At 44.0% G+C, this 23,149-nt stretch overlaps 2 protein-coding genes across 4 annotated transcripts in view; one reads left to right on the top strand and one right to left on the bottom strand.

The window, feature by feature from the left end:
- PRIM1 (DNA primase subunit 1) overlaps positions 1–23,149 on the top strand; it is a 136,858-nt gene that overhangs the window by 26,008 nt on the left and 87,701 nt on the right. The window lies entirely within an intron of this gene.
- LOC309362906 (17-beta-hydroxysteroid dehydrogenase type 6-like) lies at positions 9,943–15,934 on the bottom strand. 2 transcript variants are annotated; one of them, XM_081898934.1, is made up of 5 exons: positions 15,920–15,934; positions 15,374–15,803; positions 12,824–13,082; positions 12,295–12,452; positions 9,943–10,498 (listed from the first exon to the last, which is right to left on the bottom strand). In XM_081898934.1, exons 2-5 carry the CDS (start codon positions 15,684–15,686, stop codon positions 10,281–10,283), a joined length of 948 nt encoding a protein of 315 aa, XP_081755060.1. In that variant the 5' UTR covers positions 15,687–15,803; positions 15,920–15,934; the 3' UTR covers positions 9,943–10,280. The 2 variants fall into 2 exon arrangements, with proteins under 2 accessions (XP_081755060.1, XP_081755059.1); XM_081898933.1 differs by lacking the exon at positions 15,920–15,934 and having other exon boundaries at positions 15,374–15,888.

Here is a 23,149-nt window from a genome sequence, read left to right as displayed (position 1 = left end):
TGTGTACACACCACACACACACACACGGAGAGAGAGAGAGAGAGAGAGAGAGAGAGAGAGAGAGAGAGAGAGAGAGAGAGAGAGAGGCAAATGTACTTGTATTTTTCCTCTTTTTTTCTGAATTTAATGAGCAAATATTCCATGCCCAGCCTAACTGGAAGGATCTACTCTACAAATGGTATTTGTTGTGTTTAAAGGATCACTCAAGTTCTGATAACATGGTGTGGTTGGTACAATATGATCCCATATAATCCTGAAATATTCTCCATTCTCCAAATGTTTTCTAGTTCAATACTCCTCTAACTCTTTCCGTCAGTTTTGCTAGTTGTAAATATTCTAACATGAGTATCTGCCAATCTGTGATTGTCGGTATTGTATCATTTTTCCACTTCCTCACCACAAGAATTCTTGCTGTTGTGGTGGCTTACATGAACAGTGGTCTTATGTCTTTCTTAATTTCTAATGGTAAAATGCCTAAAAGAAAGATCTCTGGGGTTGTTTTTTTAAGTGTGTCTGAATAATTTCTTGAATTCATTATAGATATTATCCCAGAATCCCTAATGATTGCACAAGTCCACCACATGTGGTAGTATGACCCCACATCTATTTTACATCTCCAGCAAGTCGGTGACCTTCCTTTATACATTTCCGCTAGTTTCAAGGGGGTATGATGCCATCTATATAACACCTTCATGATGTTCTCCCTAAGGTTACAGCGTGCTGTGAATTTAATATCTACCTTCCACAATCTCTCCAACCCCAAACTTGGATCTTGGCATCCAGGGATACACACACACACACACATTGCACCAATGTGATATTCTCATTGTTGCTTGCATTGCAATCTTCTTCCCCACAAGGGAGTTTTGGCAAAACCTTTGACTGTTCCATAATTTTTTATAAAAAGAGGGCCTAGAGCCCAAGAAAACCTGTATGGTCCTGTTCCTTTCCTACAAATGGCCTGTCTCGTCCCTCTTAACAAGCAGAATGCACAGAGGCAACAGAGGATGCAGGAAGGAGGGTAAGAGGCATTCCTGCCAGGCAAGGCTCCCTCCTCTCTGTAGCAAAAGCTTTTCACCCACCTGAAGAAATAAATTCCGTTCATAATTTCTTATTAATCAATACTCTTCTATGTTTTCTGCCCACGTATGTACAATTGATTACTGGAATGGGAATTGAAGGATAAGGAAGTAAAGGAGGTCATGATTAGGTGGGGCCAGGATTTCGGTTATGCAATCGAGATGGAACAGTGGGAAAGGTTGTGGAAACAAGACATCAAATTGACTGCCTGTTACATACAGAGCCATCTTTCCCATAAGGTTTTGTGGTGCGTTGCGCCAGGGCGGTGGCCTCTCAGGGGTGCCCCAGCGAGTGGGGGAGCTGCGCGGCTTTGCCGCCGGCCTCCCCTTTCCCTGCACGCCCGCCAGCTGCGCCCCGCCAACTATATGGCTGGCGGGCATGCAGCTTCCTTCCCAAGCCTCTGCAGGGATCGCTCTCCCGCAGTGGCATGGGGGGGAGTTGTGCCTCCCCCCATGGCTGGCAGTGTGCAGCTTCACTCCCCCACTATCCGTGGTAATTTGGGAGCGCTGGGAGTATATCTGCACCCCAGCGCCACATCTGCTAAAGACGGCCCTGGTTACACAATAAAGGAAAATCGGATGAAAATGATGTACAGGTGGTATATGACCCCTGCCAGATTAGGTAAAATATATAAATTAAAATCAAATGTATGTTGGAGATGTAAGAAGGCAGAAGGAACAATGTATCATGTATGGTGGGGATGTGAGAAAATAAAAAAGTTCTAGTGTAGTATCCATGAAGAACCAAAAAAGATGTTTAAAACAACATTCGAGAAAAGGCAAGAAGAAAGAAATTGATACAGATCAATTTTTGAAAATAAATGGACTACAAAAAATCTCTCAAGAAAATAAGTTAATGCTGAATTACAAAATAACTGAACAGGAGGTAGAAGGTGCCATCCAGAATATGCAATTGGGTAAATCTCCAGGACTGGATGGCTTAACTTCAAGATATATAGATCCTTGAAAGGTTGGATAATACAACCATTAAAGGAAGTTTGTAATGGAATTTTGGAAGGGAAAAAAGCACCAGAGTCGTGGAAGGAAGCCTATATTACACTTATACTGAAAATTGAGTCTGAGAAGACACAACTTAAGAATTACCGCCCCATATCTCTGCGTAATGTGGATTACAAAATTTTTGCAGATATTTTGGCTAAAAGATTTTTAAAAAGTACTAGCGGAAGAGATACATAAAGACCAAGCAGGCTTTCTCCCGGGCAGACATTTGTCTGACAATACGAGAAATATAATTAATATCTTAGAAAAATTACAAGTCAGTATTAATACTAAAGCAGTTTTGATATTTGTAGACGCGGAGAAAGCCTTTGACAACATTTCTTGGAGTTTTAGGAAGAAGAACCTCCAGGGGATGGGGGTTGGTCAAGGTTTTGGAAATGGTATAGGTGCAATATATTCAGAACAAAAGGCTAAATTAATTGTTAATAATGTGGTGACGGAGGAGTTTACGATAGAGAAAGGGACACGACAAGGTTGCCCAATTTCCCCATTTCTTTTTATTTCGGTCCTGGAGGTTCTCCTAAATATGATTAGAAGGGACCAATTGGTTAAAGGTATACAAGTCGGAGCCAAACAGTACAAATTGAAAGCATTTGCAGATGACTTAGTATTGACATTACAGGAGCCAGAATCTAGTACCAAAAGAGTACTGGAACTGATTCAAGAATTTGGTCAGGTTGCAGGATTTAAGTTGAATAAGTTAAAAACTAAGGTTTTAGAGGAAAATCTAACAGTGATTGAGAAAGAGAGGTTTCAGAAGGAGACAGGTTTAACATTGGTTAAGAAAGTAAAATACCTGGGGGTTAATATGACTGCTAAGAATGTGAATTTATTTAAAGATAATTATGAAAAATGCTGGACAGAAGTGAAAAAAGATTTAGAAATATGGTCAAATCTGAAGCTTTCTTTGTTAGGCCGTATTACTGCTATAAAAATGAATGTATTGCCAAGAATGTTGTTTTTGTTTCAATCATTGCAAATTTTGGATAAAATGGACTGTTTCAAGAAGTGGCAGAGAGATATTTCCAGATTTGTCTGGCAGGGCAAGAAGCCCAGAATAAAAATTAAAATACTAACCAATGCAAAAGAAAGAGGTGGATTTGCTCTGCCAGACCTCAAAATTTATTATGAATCGGCTGCATTTTGCTGGCTGAAAGAATGGCTGCTTCTTGAAAACACAGACATTTTGGATATAGAAGGTTTCAATAATGTATTTGGGTGGCATGCATATTTGTGGTATGACAAGGTTAAAGCTCACAAAGCGTTTAAAAACCATATTGTCAGGAAAGCATTGTTTAATGTCTGGATAAGATATAAAGACCTACTGGAAAATAAAACCCCAAGGTGGTTGTCACCAATGGAAGCGAAGGCTCAGAAAAAGCTCAATATGGAGGCCAAATGGCCGAAATATTGGGAGATTTTGGAACAAGAGGGAGATAAACTAAAATTGCAGAGCTTTGAAAAACTAAAAAATAAAGTGCGAGATTGGCTTCATTATTATCAAATAATGGAGGCATACAATTTGGACAAGAAAATTGGTTTTTCCAGGTGGAAAAATCAAAATTGGAAACAGAATTGTTAGATCCCAAAACTAAGACTTTGTCAAGAATGTATAACTTGCTGTTGAAATGGAATACTCAGGATGAAACTGTGAAAAATGCTATGATTAAATGGGCTCAAGATGTTGGACACAACATTATGTTGGCTGACTGGGAACAGTTATGAACCACAGGTATGAAGTTCACTATCTATAATGAAATGAAAAAGGTATTTAAATATACCTCCCTGAAGAAACCAGAGGCCTTTCTCCTTGGCATGGTCGGCCAATTGGTGCCTAACCCTTGCCAGACTTGAAGTTATACTATGAAGCATCCTGCCTCTATTGGTTGAAGGAATGTTGTTAGAAAATATTTAGAAGGATTTGATCATAGGTTTGGTTGGCACGCATATTTATGGTATGACAAAACAAAAGTGCCTAAAGGATTTGGAAACCACATATTCTGAAGATCTCTATATGAAATATTGGGCCACATATGAAAAGATAGTAAGAGAAGAAGGAAATAGTTGGAAAATTAAACCTTATGAAGAGGTAAAAGAATATGTAAATGATTGGTTGCCCTATCGCCAAATTAATGAAATGTTTAAAGATTTAAAGAAAAATGGATTTGGTTATATTAAGACAAAATTTGAAATGGAAATATTAAATAACAAATTTTTAAAAAATTCAAAAATGTCGAAGGCATGTTTCTTGGAGTTTTATGTTACATAACTTAGAGAGTATGGGGATAGGTCATGATTTTATAAATGGTATTAAAGCGATCTATCGAGAACAAAAAGCTAAAATTATTGTAAATAATGTGGTTTCAGAGGAAATTAGAATTGAGAAGGGAACCAGGCAAGGGTGTCCACTGTCCCCTCTGCTGTTTAGCTCAGTTCTGGAGGTCTTGCTAAATATGATTAGAAAAGATGAACAAGTTAAAGGTATTACAGTAGGTTCGAAACAATACAAATTAAAAGCCTTTGCTGATGATTTAGTTCTGACATTACAAGATCCAGACTCCAGTGCAGTTAAAGCACTGGAGCTAATATATGAGTTTGGTCAGGTAGCAGGATTTAAATTAAACAAGAGCAAGACCAAAGTAATAGAGAAAAATCTGGATAATGAAGAAAGGAAAATATTACAAGAAAAAACAGGCCTAGATTTTGTGAAAAAGGTCAAATATCTGGGGGTGAACCTGTCTGGGAAAAAAATTGAATTTGTATAAGGATAACTATAAGAAAATATGGAATGAAATTAAAAGAGATTTAGAGGTGTGGTCTAACTTAAAATTGTCATTAATGGGGCCGGATTTCTGTGATTAAGATGAATGTGCTGCCAAAGATGCTTTTTTTGTTTCAAGCCCTCCCAATTATAGACAATGTGAAATGTTTTTAAAAAATGGCAAAAAGCTCTTTCTAGATTTATCTGGCAGGGGAGGAAACCCAGAATTAAATACAAATTACTTACGGATTCCAAAGAAAGAGGGGGATTCTCTCTGCCAGACTTAAAAATCTATTTTGAAGCTGCCACACTTTGTTGGATTAAAGAATGGATGAAATTAGAAGATACAGATTTACTAGATTTGGAGGGATTTGATAATGTGTTTGTTTGGCATGCATATTTGTGGTATGATAAAGTAAAAGCCCATAAAGCATTTAAAAATCATATAATTAGGAAATCGTATAATGTTTGGATAAAATACAAAGACCTTTTAGAAAGAAAGACGCCCAGATGGCTTTCACCAATGGAGGCAAAGGCCCAGAAAAAATTAAATATGGATACCAAATGGTTGAGCTATTATGACTTATTAATAGAGGAAGAGGAAGGCTATAAATTAAGACCACTTGAGCAAATTAAAGATAAGCTAAATTGGCTACATTACCACCAGATTAACGAATTGTATAAACTGGATAAGAAAAATGGTTTTGCCTTGGAAAAATCTAAGTTAGAGATGGAGTTGTTAGATACTGAAGATAAAAACTTATCTAAAATGTACAAGCTTTTGCTGGACTGGCATACGAAAGATGAACAAGTTAAATCGGTGATGATAGACTGGGCAAGAGATTTAGGACATAACATAATGTTTGAGGACTGGGAAGGATTGTGGAAGAAAGGGGTGAAGTTCACCGCATGTACTTTGTTAAAGGAAAATATTATGAAAATGATGTATAGATGGTATTTGACTCCTGTAAAATTAGCAAAGATGTATCATAATTGTGATAATACATGTTGGAAATGTAAAGAAAAGGAAGGAAGGTTCTTTCATATGTGGTGGACCTGCTCCAAGGTGAAAGACTTCTGGGAAAAGATTTATAATGAATTGAAAAAAATGTTGAAATATACATTTATAAAGAAACCAGAGGCCTTTCTTCTTGGAATAACAGGTTTGGAATTGCCCAAGAAAGATGTTAATCTATTTTTGTATGCCACAACTGCGGCTCGTATTTTGTTAGCTAAAAAGTGGAAAACTCAAGAATTACCAACAGTAGAGGAATGGCAGATGAAGATGATGGATTGTATGGAGCTAGCCGATCTAACCGGAAGAGTCCGCGACCAGAAGGAGGAGGAACATCACAAAGAATGGAAGAAATTTAATTATTATTTAGTTAAATTTGTTAAGCTAAAATACTATAACTGGAAATAGCGTCCAGATACTTAAAGGGCTTAGGATTGTATCTATGTTAACTGATAAAATAATATGTTTAATACAAGAAGGAGAAGATTTAAATATGTTAATGTTTAATTTAAAAGGTATTAAAATTGGGATTTGGAAAACCGTTATAAGGATATGCAATGAAATTCAACTAAGGAGAAACAAGGAAGTTGTTTTACAAAGTAAATAACTGTTATTTTCAATAAGGTTATGATTTATGTCTGTTATGTTTTGTTTGTTTTATGTTTTTGTTTGTCATTGATATTGTAAAAACTAATAAAATTTTTGCAAAAAAAAAACATTGTCAAAAATGTATTGCTGTTGGAATGGCATTTGAAAGATGAAGAGGTTAAGTCTGTTATGATACATTGGGCCTGTCAGGGAACTGCCATCGGAGCCAGGAGTGGAGGGAAGGCTCTCCAGCGATGCCGGAGAAGGGCCCAGCAGGGAGAGAGGGAACTCATCCACTGAGGAAGGAATTCAGCGTGACACCAGGAAGAAAGGGGAGCAGGGGAGGGCTTCGGGGAGATGTCTCCAGGACTCTTCCCCGGAGACCAGCGGGGAGAGCACGGGTCCTCCGCTGCCCACGCCCACCCTGTGCAGAAGACTCCCACGCAGGGAGGCTAGGCGGAGACTTGGCGTCAAAGAACTTTTATGCTGGAAGAAGTTCAGGAAACGCCCACTGACGGATTCTGCCAGTGACTGACACAGCCGCGGAGTAAGGGCTGTGCAGCCAGGGAAAGGTTTAACCAGGCAACTTGCCAAGAGTAGAGGCAACTTACGCACGAGCAACCCCAATTCCCATTACAGGGCCAAAGACTTTGGTTATAATATACAGCTAAAAGACTGTGAGAAATTATGGAAAGAAGGAACAAAATTTACTGCATGCAATGCTTTGAAGGAAAATGTAATGAAAATGATGTATAGGTGGTATATTACACCAGTGAAATTAGCTAAAATGTATAAAATAAGCAATAAATGTTGGAAATGTAAGGAAAAGGAAGGCACTTTTTATCATCTGTGGTGGGAATGTAAGAAAGTGAAAGGTTTCTGAGAAATGGTTTATAATGAGATGAAAAAGATGTTTACATTTATAAAAAAAAAACCAGAAGCATTTTTACTTGGTATTGTAGGCTCTGACATTAAAAGACAAGATAAAAAACTGTTTTTATATGCGGCAACTACTGCAAGAATAATATTGGAGCAGAAATGGAAGCAGGAAGAACTACTGGCGAAAGAGGAATGGCAGATGAAATTGATGGACTACGCAGAATTGGATAAGATGACAGGGAGAATTCGAAACCAGCAGGACCAGAAATTCTTGAAAAATTGGAGTAAATATACGAGTTACCTGAAAGACAATTGTAACCAACTGACTACGCTTGTAGGACTACAAGAAGTTTTGTAAGGAGAACTATATGAAATATTGCAGAAAAGATTCATGAGAATGGACTTTAAGTTATGGATGATTAAAACTAAAAGATAGGATAACAAATGTAAGATTAAGAGATAAGGTTTGAAAATCATTAGACGTGGTTGATGGAAGTCTCAGGCTAAAATAGCCAAAATGTTGTATAAAATGAGATGAGTTGTTCTGTTTGGAAAATATATGAAAAAACTAATAAAATTGTATATATATTTTTTAAAAAGAATTTGTTCGGCCCTTTCCCTCTATTCTGAGATATGTAGGAATAGAACAAAGATGTCCAATCATTTGTATGGTGGATGGGGAAAGACTTGGTAGGTCAGGGTTCCAGTAGACCTAGTGGACCAGCCTCCACCACATCCCATGTACCTAGAATGCCCCAGATCTTTTCTGTGAAGACGACAGATCCTAATCTTGCTGCACCCAAGTTTCTTAACTGGGGTCAGCTCATACATCATAAAGGTGTTCATAGGAAGATAACTTGCAAAAATTCAGAAGGATGAGTGTAGGGGATTGGAGGTTATGATGACCAACCAACCAACCAACCAACCAACCAACCAACCCACACCTTCCGTATTCTCTTAGCTTTCACCTCTCTCCCCCTGCTTTATGGTAGCCTGCCTAGGTTTTCCCAGAATTCTGGGAGAGCCAGTGTGGTGTAGTGGTTAAGAGCGGTGGACTCGTAATCTGGTGAACCGGGTTCGCGTCTCCGCTCCTCCATATGCAGCTGCTGGGTGACCTTGGGCTAGTCACACTTCTCTGAAGTCTCTCAGCCTCACTCACTTCAGAGTGTTTGTTGTGGGGGAGGGAGGGAAAAGGAGATTGTTAGCCGCTTTGAGACTCCTTCGGGTAGTGATAAAGTGGGATATTGAATCCAAACTACTACTCCTACTCCTATTCCTCCTCCTCCTTCTCCTCCTCCTCCTCCTCCTCTTCTTCTTCTTCTTCTTCTTCTTCTTCTTCTTCTTCTTCTTCTTCTTCTTCTTCTTCTTCTTCTTCCCCTTTAGTATATTGAACACAGTTTTCAGTCCATGTTGGGTCCAGTCCTCTGCCCCCCTTCCTTCTGGATCATGGGTCAGGGCCTCCAGTCTGACACCCCCAGACAATTTCTCCCCAGCTGCTTGAAACATAGGATCCCAGCTGCTTCCTCTCTGGCACATGGGGAATCTTCTCCCTGGAGATCTCCTGCCCCATATTCCAACTCAAAATCTTGCCACCAGGCTTTATCTGGGGGCACTTCCTGTGGGAACATTTAAATGATCCCCTGTTTGAGTATAGCAACAACAAGCGGGTTGCTAACTCATTTGAGTCCTGTCAATAATTATACCTTCCTAGTTGAGAATCCCTTTCTGTCCCTCTTAAAGAAAACACTTATGAATCTGAATCATATTAACATAAACTACTTTACTTTCAGATTCATTCAGGTTGACAGAGTGGTTCCTGAAGGCAGGTTTAGGTTACATAAAGGATAAACTATATACTAGATAGTAGTGAATCATGAGAAGACTGCAACCGAGCAGTTGCCAGTTAAAACTCCTAGCAGCAACCAACCATCTGACCAACTGAGAAAAACTACCTGCCACATAGAGGCAGTTAGTCGTCTTGGAATGTTGGACTAGACTGACAGCTTTATATCCCACACTTCCTTCAGAATCCCTGGGCCCACCCCACCCAGTGGCATAGCGTGGGGGTGCAGGGGGGGCCGGCCGCACCAGGCGCAACATCTGGGGGTTAGGGTTAGGGGGCGCAAATCCACGGGTTAGGGGGTCAAATTACTTGCCTTGCCCCGGGTGCTGAAAACCCACGCTACACCACTGACCCCACCCACATGGTGCTCAGAATCCCACACCCCCTTGTCCTTACTCATGGAGCTAAAAAAAGACATATTATTTCCCCAGTGACTCTGGGCGACCCAGGTTGTTGCTGCCAGAAGTGAGACAGGTCCCCACGCATTTCCAAAAGGGAAGGTAGCCAGTCCTGGAGAAGGAAAACTCTGGTTCTCAACCTCCACTGCCTTGCAGCCAAACTCATTCATGAGAAAGTCATTGGGACACTGAGGTTAACCCTGAGATAATATCATGATCCTGCCTTTAACTCAGTGTACTTTGGGGATCCACCAAAGGTATTAATTTGTTTCTGGGAACTGTAGGCCAAATGCCACATCAAACCAGTTTTTCAGTGGTGCATCTGTGTGTTGTGAGAGAAATCCTCACTGAGTAGGACATTACATTGCAACAGATAAACATTTTAATAGACTTCTACTCTAGAATTCCAATTGTAATGCAACAAAATACATTGTATAGATAAAGATATAAAAGAAGCTATAAACTACAATAAAAAACAACTGAGCCCCCTATCATGGCACATTGCAGTTGCTGCAATGGGTAGCAAAATGATTGAGTGGTCCAGCAAGACCTTCAGCAATTCTCAAGTGGTCCGTGGCAAGAAAAGTATCAGAACCACTGGTTTAGAACTTCACCAAAGAGAAACAACAGAACATCGTTAATAGTGCAAAGACTTCTTTGATTCATTTGAAGAACTGACATGTTTCTTCAGCATATTCTACACGGCTTGTGCTGGTTTGGGCCAAATGCATCTCCACAGGAAGTCAAGAATGGAGTCTGGCAAGTAAGAGAGAGGAACGTAGAAGAGTTTGGCATCCCATCCTGGACAGTAGCGGATGCGAGGGGAGCAGGAGGTCAGGGCGTGTTCTATAGAGTCCGTGACCGGTTGAAAGTTGCTGCTGCCGGTGAAGGAGAAGAATTTTAATAATTTGAGATCTGTGATATAGGAAACAAGAGAAAAGTTAGTGGTACAAAAATATATATGCATTTATTTCTGCATTTATTTATTTGATTAATTTGTTTGTTGCCCTATACCTCCACAGGAGATAACCTAAATATTTTGGGTTCTGAAAGGATATGTTAGCTTCTGGATTTCTCTGCCTAGGAGGTCTAAATCTAAGGAGGGGCATCGGGAACATTTTCTGTTGCTTTAAGAAGGAACCTTTAGCAGCAGCTGATTGTTGTTGTTGTTTAGTCATTTAGTCGTGTCCGACTCTTCATGACCCCATGGACCAGAGCACGCCAGGCACTCCTGTCTTCCACTGCCTCACACAGTTTGGTCAAACTCATGTTCGTAGTTTTGAGATCACTGTCCAACCATCTCGTCCTCTGTCCTCCCCTTCTCCTTGTGCCCTTCATCTTTCCCAACATCAGGGTCTTTTCCAGGGAGTCTTCTCTTCTCATGAGGTGGCCAAAGTATTGGAGTCTCACCTTCAGGATCTGTCTTTCCAGTGAGCACTCAGGGCTGACTTCCTCAAGAAGGTTTGATCTTCTTGCATTCCATGGGACTCTCAAGAGTCTCCTCCAGCACCATAATTAAAAATCTTTAGGAACAGGTGATTAGACAGTGTCAATATGCATTTCAGTCACTAAGTGGGGCTCGGTGGTTGTATCTAGGTGAGGGTTGCCATACGCAGGGTTCAGGCCCGGGCAACCCACTGGCAGAGGAAGAGGTAGCACGATCCCGGTGGGGTGCCATCACGGCTGCTCCTCCCTGCCACACCCCCAGGACACGCGCCCTGCCCCAGCCTGCCCCCACCTGCTCTCTGCCTCCCCCCTCTGTGCCGGAGCATGAAGCTCTGCCACTGGGGCGACCTGGCTGTTCTCCCTCTCTGCGGCTTTTTAAAAAAAGCATAAACTGGTCTCCTTTCTTAGAGCTGACTCCCAGGATCAAGCGGGTAGCGGACACTGTTTTGGTGTGGGTGTCTTTGCATCTTTCTCCTCCCCCCCCCAGTAATCTCCTCCCTTTTCTCCACTGGACTCAACCGTGTGTGTGCTTATGTGTGTATAACTGTCTGTTTGTGTCTCCTCTCCATCTCCCACAACTGCTTGTGCTTCCCTTTCCGTGCAGGAGCCCAGGGCACCCCCCCCCCCGCCTGCCCCCCCGCCCAAGGTCCTTTGCTCCACAACCGCAGTGTTGGCTGGGTTGGTCTCCCACCAGGGCCATCTCTCTCTCTCTCCCTTCTATGTGTCTCCTTATGTATCATATATGCCAAATTGAATCAAAGATCAAACGACAGGATAGGAATGGGTGTGATTTCATATCTCTCCAGATACAGACCTGAACGTGTCACATTAGCTAGGTTCTGCCCCCACTCCTAAATATAATCAGCATTGTAAATAGACTTCATGCCCCCCCCATCTCCATCAACCTCAGTCACTGAAAGGGCAAATGGTAAACAATAATATTTAGGATATTGGCCAGTACAGTGTACAAATTTTAGCCTTGTATGTTTTTAGGGGGGGAGGGGGAGATTACACACACACACACGTGTGTGTCAGTGTGTCCATTGGAGGGGGGATGTAGTCGAAAAGCCTGGGAATCATAACAACATCTTACTGATGGGTGGAGAGGGGTGAGATTTGGAAACCAGCAATTTAGCCTGGTGGGTCTCAGGGTCTCTCTCTCTCTGTGTGTGTGTGTGTGTGTGTGTGTGTGTGTGTGTGTGTGTGTGTTCCACTGCAACATTGAAAACCAAACTGAATTGTTCCCCCCGCCCATTTCTACTCACTGCGCTCAAAGTAGCGCTGCCCATAGGCTTCCTTGATGTCAGAAGGGGCTTGGCTCCATGCATTCTTGTAGCTCTCTATCATGCTTGACTGCAAGGCTGTTTTGAAACAACCGGGTTCAATAATGCTGACTCGGACCCCGAAAGGATGAATCTCTCGCCTGAATTGAGGAGGAAGAATCAAGAAGGAGGAAAAATCAAGAGGGAGATGTGGTGAAATGCAGCCTCATGTCTTCTTCTGTCTTGAGGCACCAGGGCATTGTCTATGACCCGGCATCAGGCATATTCAGAGGCAGCCACCAGGAGGTTGGTGCTTACAACTCTTGCTGGTAAATTAAATTGTTTTCTCAAGAAAAAGAGCTGACCTAGGTGTGCAAACCCCTGCTGATTACTTGGTAAGTCTCTGGTGCAGGCCACATGTCCCAGCACCTGCTCTTTAGTCATTGCTGTCCTCTACTTGAAACTTAGCTGGAGAAGCAGACATCCCACTAAAGCAAGGAGAAAGAGGAAGGTACAGAACTATCATTTTTACCTCAGGATGTCAGAGAAGGCTTCCACGCCGTACTTGGATGCGGCATAGGGTACTCCAAAGCATGCCCGTCGTCCCGCCATACTGGACATGTTGACCACCCTCCCTCTGGCTCTTCTCACCAGGGGCAGCATGTGTAGCGTCATGTCAATCATCCCAAGAAAGTTGACACCGATCAACCTTGCAACGCCATCTTTGGTCAGCCACTCAGTGGGAGCTGATGGGGCAGCAATGGCTGCATTGTTCACCAAACCCCAGAGCCCTGTGTGAGAAGAAAAAATTATGCTTATTGTTCCAGGTTCCCACCTGCCTTAATAATTGGATATACACAATTCTTTGGAAATGTGGGTATATCTGCATTCTTGTGAGCGCTCTCTCTCTCTGTCTGTGTGTGTGTGCCCGCTGATACACACAATGATACATTTCCCATTAATACTATATGCACTGCCAAGGATGACGCTGTTAAGTCAAGGCACCCATCTTAGCTTCTATCCCACACATCTTTTGCTCACTTAGTGCTTGGGATCCATGCACAGACACTCTTGCAACTTCAGTCATTGCCCTCTGTCAAATGAGCACAGCACTGAAGTGGAGGATAGTATGGAGCCCTGGGCATCAATTTGCACAGCAGCCACCTGATTTCCCTGCATGCTGTCAGAGAATGGAGTCTGTAGTTTGCGCCTACGTTTTGCACAGGTTGGTTAGGAGATTTTATAGGGATTTTGCTAGTGAAAAAGATAACATTAATAAGACATGATACGTGTGGAATATAGCATGCATGGAACACTGAGAGGGTGTTTATGAGAGGCTGATGAGAGGAATAACTAAGAAAGAGGGGTTTGTATCATTAATAAATTATTTATATCATTTATTAACAATAGTACAATAATCTCCCTTCTTGTCTCAGTCTCAGCAGCCACTGTGGATAAATTATCTTAATCGTTAGACTGGATCAGGCAGCATTTCTGAAGAAAGGGAACACATATCTCCTCCTTCTGAGTCATTTTCCTGGTGTGGATTGCAGCTCCTCCCAGCTGCTCTTAGGAGGAAAAATTCAGAGTCCAGCATCACCTGCTTGTCAGTTAAAGTTACCATTTTGTAGCATCACTTACGGCTTTTCATATATGTGCTTTAAAGAGCAGCTTGATCTGTGGACATTATCAGGTGTCAATGATTCACTTCACACCACAAGGAGCTTCACCTGCTGATGTCACAGAATAAGCTGCTGTCAAAGGCACAAAGCAAATGTCTTTCAGATCAGTTGGCAACCCTAGAAGCTTCTTATAGAGGTTGAATTAAGCTGATTGCATAGTTTTTGTAAAATTTTACTCACTGATATTTGGATTCTTTCTTTAAAAAAAAATTATTAATCCAATTAAATCACAATACAAACAAATAAAACCAAATTACTACTTTCCGAATTTTTTAAAAAATTCAGAAGGCTTTCCCATATTCCGGATGTCTGGAAAAATTGTCTCACTCTTTTTTCCCTGCTTCATTTGAAGATGAATGACGCCGTGAGCTCTCAAGTTGTTTGAGAAGCTGTTATTCCAAAGTTTTTTGTAGAAAATCAACATGACAGGGTATATTTCACTTTCAGCAATCATTTGGCAATTGATTGGCTTTTTCCAGAGTCCACACCTCCCCCCCCCCGGGCCCTAGGGGGAGCCTGCCAAATGCCAGCTTCACCTTCACTTTCACCTTTTATAATAATAATCCATGCAAACAAATGCACTGTTTTTCGTGAAACATTTCCCATAATGTAGTCCCAAAAAGTTTTCCCCCACTCCCTCAGAAGGAAGTTTTTCCTTCTGCACCACAGCTAATGGACACCATTTTCTCAACTCCTTTATCTTTTGCTAAGTCAAATTAGAACTTCAAACGAGGGCGGCACAGCCAGATAACTAATTACAATTGGAAATCTGCCTGTATTCCATTTAATGTTTGTTCTTTCTTGGTGAAGTTTGGCATAGAAGAGTAGATGTAGATATATAGAAGGAAAAATAACCACGCACCTCACATGAATGAAAACACAACGATAGAGTCCTTTTCAAAACCTTGACATCCAAATTTTGGTTCATTTAGCAGATCTTTTTTATCTCCTTTCCAAAACATGCCTGTTTCTTAGTCCATTTTTTAATAATTTTGTGAACACAGGGCTGTTTCTGGAAGGTTTCCAGTTTTTGCCGTGGTCATCACCCTGCCCCCCTGCCCCCACATCTTGTTGCGGAGGGCAGATAATGGACGATCTGAGGGTGGCACAGTCTCCCATACCCGGGGGGGTCAGCGGGGCTAATTACCTTCATATTAACCCTGAATTACTGGCCAGACTGAGGGTTCTATCTCTTGGCAGGCAGCCATATCTCAGAGCTGGAAACCAGAAGCCTGGATTAATTGTTTCTAATAACTTTTTTGAATAGTACTTGTTCATTTGATATATTGGGAGTCACTTTGGCCACATTTTGTGGGAAAGTGGAGTAAAGATAAGCAGATGATGATACAGATAATCCCTGGCCTGATCCAGAGCATGGAAACAACAGAACAAAAAGCTACCTTTGTTCCCCACTTGTTCTTTCACCCACTCCGTCGCAGCCGCCACACTCTCCTTACTGGTGACATCCAGAACGGTGGTTTTCAAGCGCTCTGAGGTGACCTTGTCGAGCTGCTCTGCCCCCTTCTGGGTGGTACAGGTTGCCAACACCCGCAGACCCCGGGCATCCAGATGCCTGGCAAGGTGGTTCCCAAGGCCAGCGGAACAGCCGGTGATGAAGACATATTTCTCTGTCAGGTTCTCCACTGTCTGTCTTTCCTGGTACCATCGGCGAAGGAAGTAAAGCCCCAGCAGGGCAGCCAGGTAGAGCCACATGGCTGAAACCTGCAGGGAATAAGCTTGCAAGAGTGAGGGCACACAGGCACCTAGCAAGCCTTGGAGAAACCAAATCCCAACGCCTGCTCCACCATGAAGCTTGCTGCTCTATTTAGCCTCCCTCGCAGTGTTATTGAGGGGAAGGAGGAATTTTCCATGATGCATTGAGCTGCTTGGAGCAGAGGCAGGCTAAAAGAAGTATAAACAATAGCTCTAACTAACATCTTAATAACTGAACAGCTTAGTAAAGAGGAACAGTATGATCCTATCTACATCTATAGAAAGAAGCAACGCCTAGCTCAGATATTGTGCAAGCCCAGCATCAGAATCCAACAGGTCATATGCGTTATTTTGCCATCACTGCATCACATATTGCACTTGCTCAAGGTCCAATCCCCAATTTGTTTTGTTTGTTAATTTTATTTTTTGAGTTTTCAGTTTTACCAAAGATATGAAATGTAGTAAATCTTCAGAATAAAAACATAATTTGACTTCCCTCCTCCCCTTCTGTTTCATCTTCTGGTTTCACTTTTATTTCTGCATTTCCCCTATAAAGGTTAAGGGACCCCTGACTGTTAGGTCCAGTCGTGACTGACTCTGGAGTTGCAGCGGTCATCACCGAGGAAGCCGGCGTACAGCTTCCAGGTCATGTGGCCAGCATGACTAAGCCACTTCTGATGAACCAGAGCAGCACACGGAAACGCTGTTTACCTTCCCGCCGGAGCAGTACCTATTTATCTACATGCACTTTTTGGTGTGCTTTCGAATTGCTAGGTTGGCAGGAGCTGGGACCGAGCAACGGGAGTTCACCCCATCGCGGGGATTCGAACCGCTGACCTTCTGATCGGCAAGTCCTAGGCTCTGTGGTTTAACCCACAGCGCCACCCGCATCCCCCCCCCAAAAAAAGTATTAGAAACGACTAAAATCAATAAGGCAATGAATGGGGAAGGAATTCCATGGTGTTACTTTAATTCAACCTCTGTCAAGAGCTACTAGGATTGCCAAATAACCTGAAAGACTATTGCTTTGTGCCTTTGACAACAGCTTGTTCTGTGAAGTCACACAGTGAAACTTCATTTTGTATGAAGATAAATGTTCCTGTCTGATAATGTCCACTGATCAACCTGATTCTAAAAGCACAGATACAAGATATCATAATCAGTGTTGCAAGATTTTAATTTTAACTGACAAGCAGCTGCAGGACCTCAAACTGATTAGCCAGCATTTGCAGTGTAGGAGAAGCCTCTGGAGTCATTTGGCTGATCTACATTGAATTTTTCCTCCTAATAGCAGCTGGGAAAGGAGGCATTTAAGATGGGGGAAAATACTTGGGAGAAGAAGGGACCAGAGCAGTTATATTGCAATATCCTTTAAGATGCTTCCCATTTAAATGTGTTTGGGGAGCCCAGAGCAGAGAATATGGAAGGTATAACCTTCTGGATCAGGCCAATGTCTCTTCTCATCCAGCATTCAGTTACCAGCAGATGACTTCTCAAAAGCAGCAATCAAGCGCACTCTCCCTTCCTGTGCTTTCCAGCCTTCGGTATTTGGAAGCATTTCTGCGTCCAGCTGTAGAGGCAGAGCATAGACATCTTGGCTGTCCAATCCACTTTTAAAACCATCCAAGTGGGTGGGCATCCCTATCTCCTGAACCTTCCAACATTCAATTTCATTGGACATCCATGAGGTCCATTGTTGGAGAATGAGAAGCAGTGTGGTGCAGTGGTTAGAGTTTCAGACTAGGACCTGGGAGACCTGGGTTCAAATCTCCACTTGGCATACTGCTCATTGGGTGAGGTCCCAACACTGATCTTTGGAGAGCTCCAGTTTCTACATCTCCCCATCTAGATATTCCATTTATTCCTCTACTCTGTGTCTTGCTTCTTAACCAGTTTCATGACTGCTCAGCTTATTCAGGAGTCGGCAGTCTAAGTACACTAGGTCAACTGGATCAGTTTTTATCCAACAGATCTACTTTGGATAAGCCTTCATGCTCTTTGCTAAATTTCACGTAAAGGCCTCCCAAAATGGCCCCCAGAGGTCACTGGTTGGCCTTACTTTTAAAACTGTGTGAATCCCTGGGGAAATATTGGATCTCCAGCAATACTAAGATCAAATGCAAGAGCAGGGCATTTGGTTTTTTGAAAGAGTGATGTGAATAGAAGCTTTAGGACTCCCATGCTTTCAATTACAGCTTTCCCCTTAACAAATATTGCCCATTTTATTGCTTCCTGTTGATAGTAGTTGGGGAAATTATGATAAACCACCCATTCAACTTTTTTTTTTAAAAAAAAATCATTTTTATTGGTTGCATGGTGATTTCCTGCCTCCCTCCAAAAAATGAAGACACAGGACACAAGAATTCAGGTTAATGGGTCAAATTAGGCCACAACTTTATTCATTACAGGAATTGAGCGGTATTGGCCTTAGGCATTGGTCCTAACTAATAACCGGTGAAAGACGGAAGGTTTAATCACCAGTGGGGAGAGTCCTGCTGAGGCACATCAATAGGACCTCCCCCCGATGTCACCACATGGGCCGTGCCATGGGCCCACACCTCCATAGGCTTAGGACAAGGCCATGCCCCCCAGAATCCTTTACCGGACTACCCTTGTTTGGGGGAAGGTGATGGCGCTCCTTCTCCCCTTCATTTGCATAACAATAGGATTGTACCCCCACCAATGCCTAACCGCCACTCGAGCCCAAGCTCGCTGCCAATACCCTCAAACCTGTAACCAATCCCTAATCCCTGATGTAATGTCTCTCAACCAAACATCATTTCCCGCATCGGAAAGATGTACGCCATCATCTCTGTAGAGGGCCACCTTGGTGTACTGGATCTCGGGATGGTCAATGACCCATCCCCCCAGCGCCGCCACTCTGCATGCCACAGTACATTGCAAGATCTTTCGGGCTCTATTCACCACAGCGGGAGAGCGACAATCTCTCCACGTGCGCCTTTCTAGCAAAGATGACCACGGAATGCTAATGCCGGGGTAAGAGGTGAGTAGTTCCTCAAAGTCTCCAAAAATATTCCATTGCAAATCTATGGCTTTACGGTACGCTATATCATTTTCCCCAAGCTGAATTACTAAGGCATCTGGGGGGCCCTCAATCTCCACTCTGTTCATAACAATCGGCATGAACTCGGCCCATCGCATCCCTCTCCTAGCCATCCAGGTGACATCAATGTTTGGCGGTAAACCAAGCCTAGGCCAGGAGCCCAACATAGCAGCCCGTTTAGCAGCCCAATGCAGGATACTGTGGCCCACGATCCATATCCGAAGTTTCGTGTCTCCTGAAAGGTAAATGAAATAACAAGGCAAGATCAGTCACCGGCTCTTTCTAACATATGTTTTGTAAGCATCTGATTTCCATCGCCCCATGTCCTTAATTCTTTCTGCTGAAAGGCCCATATGTACGGCAGTAGTAGCTGCCCCAATCCTGAAGGAATGAGCTGCGAATTTTGCCGCGTTGAGGCCGCAGGCCACTATCGCCATCCGCATTACCCGAGTAAACTGGTGCCTGGTCAGGGGAGAACCATCACTGTGGATTAATAACGGCCCGGGCAACCTGGGTCTCAGATATAGGAAGCGCCTGGTATCTTTTACCGGGCAAGGTCCTGCTTTCTTCATTGAAAGTAATCTAATTAGCGCCCCTTTCCATTGCTGGTCGGTATTAGAACTGCGGACTTGTACGATCAGGTCTGAGCACGAGAGGGTCAAGTCCTGCAACAATATACCCCGTTGTGTATTTTCTGGGCCTCCTTCGCATACCACCTCACCTATCTGGAGCGCTCCAAAAAATGCAATGGAATATGCTGCTGAGAATAGCCGCGCTTCAAATTTTGACCAGCATATGGCTCTCAATTTTCTGTGAATTTGGCTAAGGATGTCAAATGTAATAGGCTTCCTTTTATCCTTGGTGGGGGCTCCTGCCTGCACCAACCTTCGAGCACTTTGTGCACTACAAAGTCTGCACATGGGTCTGTGGAATAGGCCACTTTGGAAAAGAAGGATATAGTGGCCGACTTAATGTTCAAGGTTTTTGATGCCCTCCCTAAGTTTTTTAGGTGTAATAAATATTTTAGGACCTCCCGTTTTGAAGGGGAGGATGTGGTATTCAAGTTGCCTGCTCTGTTATGGAAATTTAGGAAGTCCACCCATGTTCGAGTGGATGGCGCTAATGCTGCCAATACTCCCTCCATTATCTCGAGTTCCCAAGGCTCCAAAGATGCTCTGGGAAAGGCAGCGGCGATTGTTCTGCCTCTGGCGCTAACGAGCGGAAGCAATCCATCTGGATATGAGACAGAGCATCCACGATGTCATTGTTAACGCCTGTCACAAACTTAGCAGAAAAATAGATGTCACGTTGAAGACATAGCAGGACAAAGGAGTTTAGGAGGCTTCCCACCCTCGGGGAGTGTGAGGATTGCGATGAAAGGACCGCTATGACTGCCTGGTTGTCGGTCCAAAAGCACACCCTGTGGTTACAAAATACCTGCCCCCATACGATGGGAAAGAATTCTAAGAAAGTAAGGTCCCGCCACTCAGATGGCCAGCGTTGGGCGCACCACTGACCCTTGAAGTAAACCCCGAAACCTAATGATCCTGCCGCGTCAGACTGCACCTGAAAATCTGCGTGAAGCAGCAAGTTGTCTTGCCATAGTGATATTCCATTGCAATTATCAAGAAAATGAAGCCATACCTCCAGGTCAGACTTGACCGCCCTGGAAAGGCGTACCCTGTGTTGCGGAGCACGCAGGCCCGCCGACAGTCTAGCTAGACGGGTACAAAAGGGGCGCCCCAGAGATACCACCCAGCAGGCAAAATTCAAGTGACCTAGCAGGGACTGAATTTGTGTGATGGTAACCTTTCTCAATGGCAAAAGCTGCCAAATCAATTCCCTAAGGGTGTCTAATTCTTCTTTTGGCAACCTGGAGGACTGCGCAACCGTGTCTAGTTCAATGCCTAAGTACACTATTTTGGTAACCGGGCCCTCTGTTTTATCTGCCGCCAAAGGGACTCTGAGTTCCTCAGCTAAAGAGATAAATGACGCCAGTAAACTGGTGCACTGGGGTTCTGTAGCTGCAACGAGAATAAAGTCATCGAGGTAAAGCGAGACCCTGATGGAACCTGGTTTATTTCGAAGTGCCCATTCCAGGAACATACTAAAAGCTTCGAAGGCTGCACAGGCCACCGAACAGCCCATGGGCATAGCTTTGTCAACAAAATAAGACCCTTCAAATCTAAAGCCTAACCAGCGAAAAATTTTGGGGTGCAAAGGGAGGAGACGGAAAGCCAATTCAATATCACATTTTTCTAGGAGCGCCCCCTTTCCAAATTTATGGATCATCTTAACCGCTTGATCAAATGACACATATTTCCCTGTGCAAAGCTCTTGGGGTATGGAGTCGTTGACGGAACCTCCCCTTGGATATGAGAGATTATGGATCATACAGAACTCCCCAGGGGCTTTCTTGGGAACTATGCCCAGGGGGGAAATGTGTAGGCTTTCAATAGGAGGCTGATTGAAGGGACCGGCCACCCTCCCCACTGCAATTTCCTTTTGAATTTTCTTTCTGGCTATGTCAAGCATTTCCCGCACTGATTTTTGGTTGGGAGAATCGCCCAGGTTGGGTGGGAAGGAGACCGGAATTCTAAAACCTGTGGAGAACCCTTCCCAGAGATATGCCGCTGCTGTTTTATTGGGGTATGATTCTAATAGGGCTTTTAATGGTGGTAATTTGATAGGTGAGAACACTAGGTCGAGGGCGACATTATTGGCGGTTCCCTGCATTTCCCTGTGGGTGTCTGAAGGTACCCCTGGGGCCTTGGTGAGAGTACCCCCTGCCGCCCCAAAAGGGCTGCCTTCCTTTAATGCAGGCAGAGCCCGGGTGACTACCAAGGCACCTTTCACATTCGTGGGCATGCTTACAAGCTGGTCGGGAACAGACCCCCCTGTTGAAGTCCCAGCATTGTCGACGCCGCTTAGGCTGCACCTTTCCCTTTTTAGGAGAATCCTGAGATTTCTTTTCAACATATGGACCTACATGATCCATCCAATAGTTCTGGTCCCTCAGTTCCCAGCGAGTGGATGGCAGAAGTGATGCATTTCTACGAAAATCCTCGTCATAAGATAAGGCAGCATTCTCCCCTGCTGTCAGGGAACTGACATCGGAGCCGAGTGGAGAGGTAAGGCTCCCCAATGATGCCGGAGAGGGAACTAGCAAGGAGAGAGAGAGAGCTTCCACTGGGGAAGGAAACCAAGGTGACACCAGGAAGAAAGGAGAGGCTGAGAGTACTTCGGAGGGGAGGCTCCGAGACTCTTCCAGTGAGATCAGTGAGGAGAGCGCAGGACCACCGCTTGGCACGCCCACTCTGCACAGAAGGCTTCTGCGCAGAGAAGCGAGGCGGAGACTTGCTGTTAAGGAATTCTTATGTTGGAAGAAGTTCAGGAAACGCCCACTGACGGATTCTGCCAGTGACTGAGACAGTCGCGCTGTTAGGGCTGTCAAACCGGGGAAAGGTCCGGCTATACAACCAGCTTGGAGCAGTTTGAAATTTACACACAAGCAACCCCAATTCCCATTACAGCAATCCGTCAGTCCTCTAAGTTGCGTGTGCGCAGAGCAGCAGAGGCAGCATCATGAGTCAAACCGGAGGAGCCGGCGCCGGAGAGGGGGCCAGAGGAGGACCAACTCTGGAGGAAAGAAACAGAGATTTGGAACAGCAACTGGCTCTACTAGCGGCGCGGCTGGATGAAAGGCGGACTCAGGATGCCCAGGGGAAGCCCACCCCCATCGCAAGGAAGGTACCAGGACTAGTGCAGAAGTTTTGGGGCAATCCCAGAGATTATAATGCATTTAAGACAGAAGTGCAGTACGCTCTGGACCTGCAGTATGATGACTTTGTAGACGATGGGGGAAGGGTCGCTTTGTGGTGGGGCACCTGGAAGGGAGGGCCCGAGATTGGGTCAGACCCTTAATGGCAGCGGAGAATGCTGCCTTGAAGGATTTGAGAAAGTTTTTTAGCACCATGGACCATATGTTCTCGAGTGATGTGGAGCTAAGCGTGACCCGCAAAGAACTGATGGGGTGTAAACAAAGGAACCAGTCAGTGAGAGAGTACTGGTCGCGATTTGCGATGCTGATCCATAAACTTGGGTGGGAACTGAGTTCAGAACCAGTGCAAATGTTATTTGAGGAAGGCTTATCCCCTTGGGTGAGAGATGAACTTTCCCGCTCACCCCGTCCAGAATCGATGGACCAGCTGACCAAGTTGGCGCTTGCTGTGGGAGTACGGCAAGAGACGCGCGCTCTGGAAAGGCGGGAAGGGAGAGCAGAGCTTTGGTATGACAACCGCATTCCGGACGTGCCGGAGCCAACTGCGCCACCCGCGGAACCAATGGAGATTGAAGGAGTGCGCGTGGGGGGGGTTTCAAACTCCAGCGAGGTTCATAA

The sequence above is a fragment of the Podarcis melisellensis genome, assembly GCF_964234715.1.
Source record: "Podarcis melisellensis genome assembly, chromosome: 2".
NCBI classification, from domain to species: domain Eukaryota; kingdom Metazoa; phylum Chordata; class Lepidosauria; order Squamata; family Lacertidae; genus Podarcis; species Podarcis melisellensis.
The sequence above is the reverse complement of the archived record's forward strand: the minus strand, read 5'-3'. Positions and strand labels throughout refer to the sequence as shown.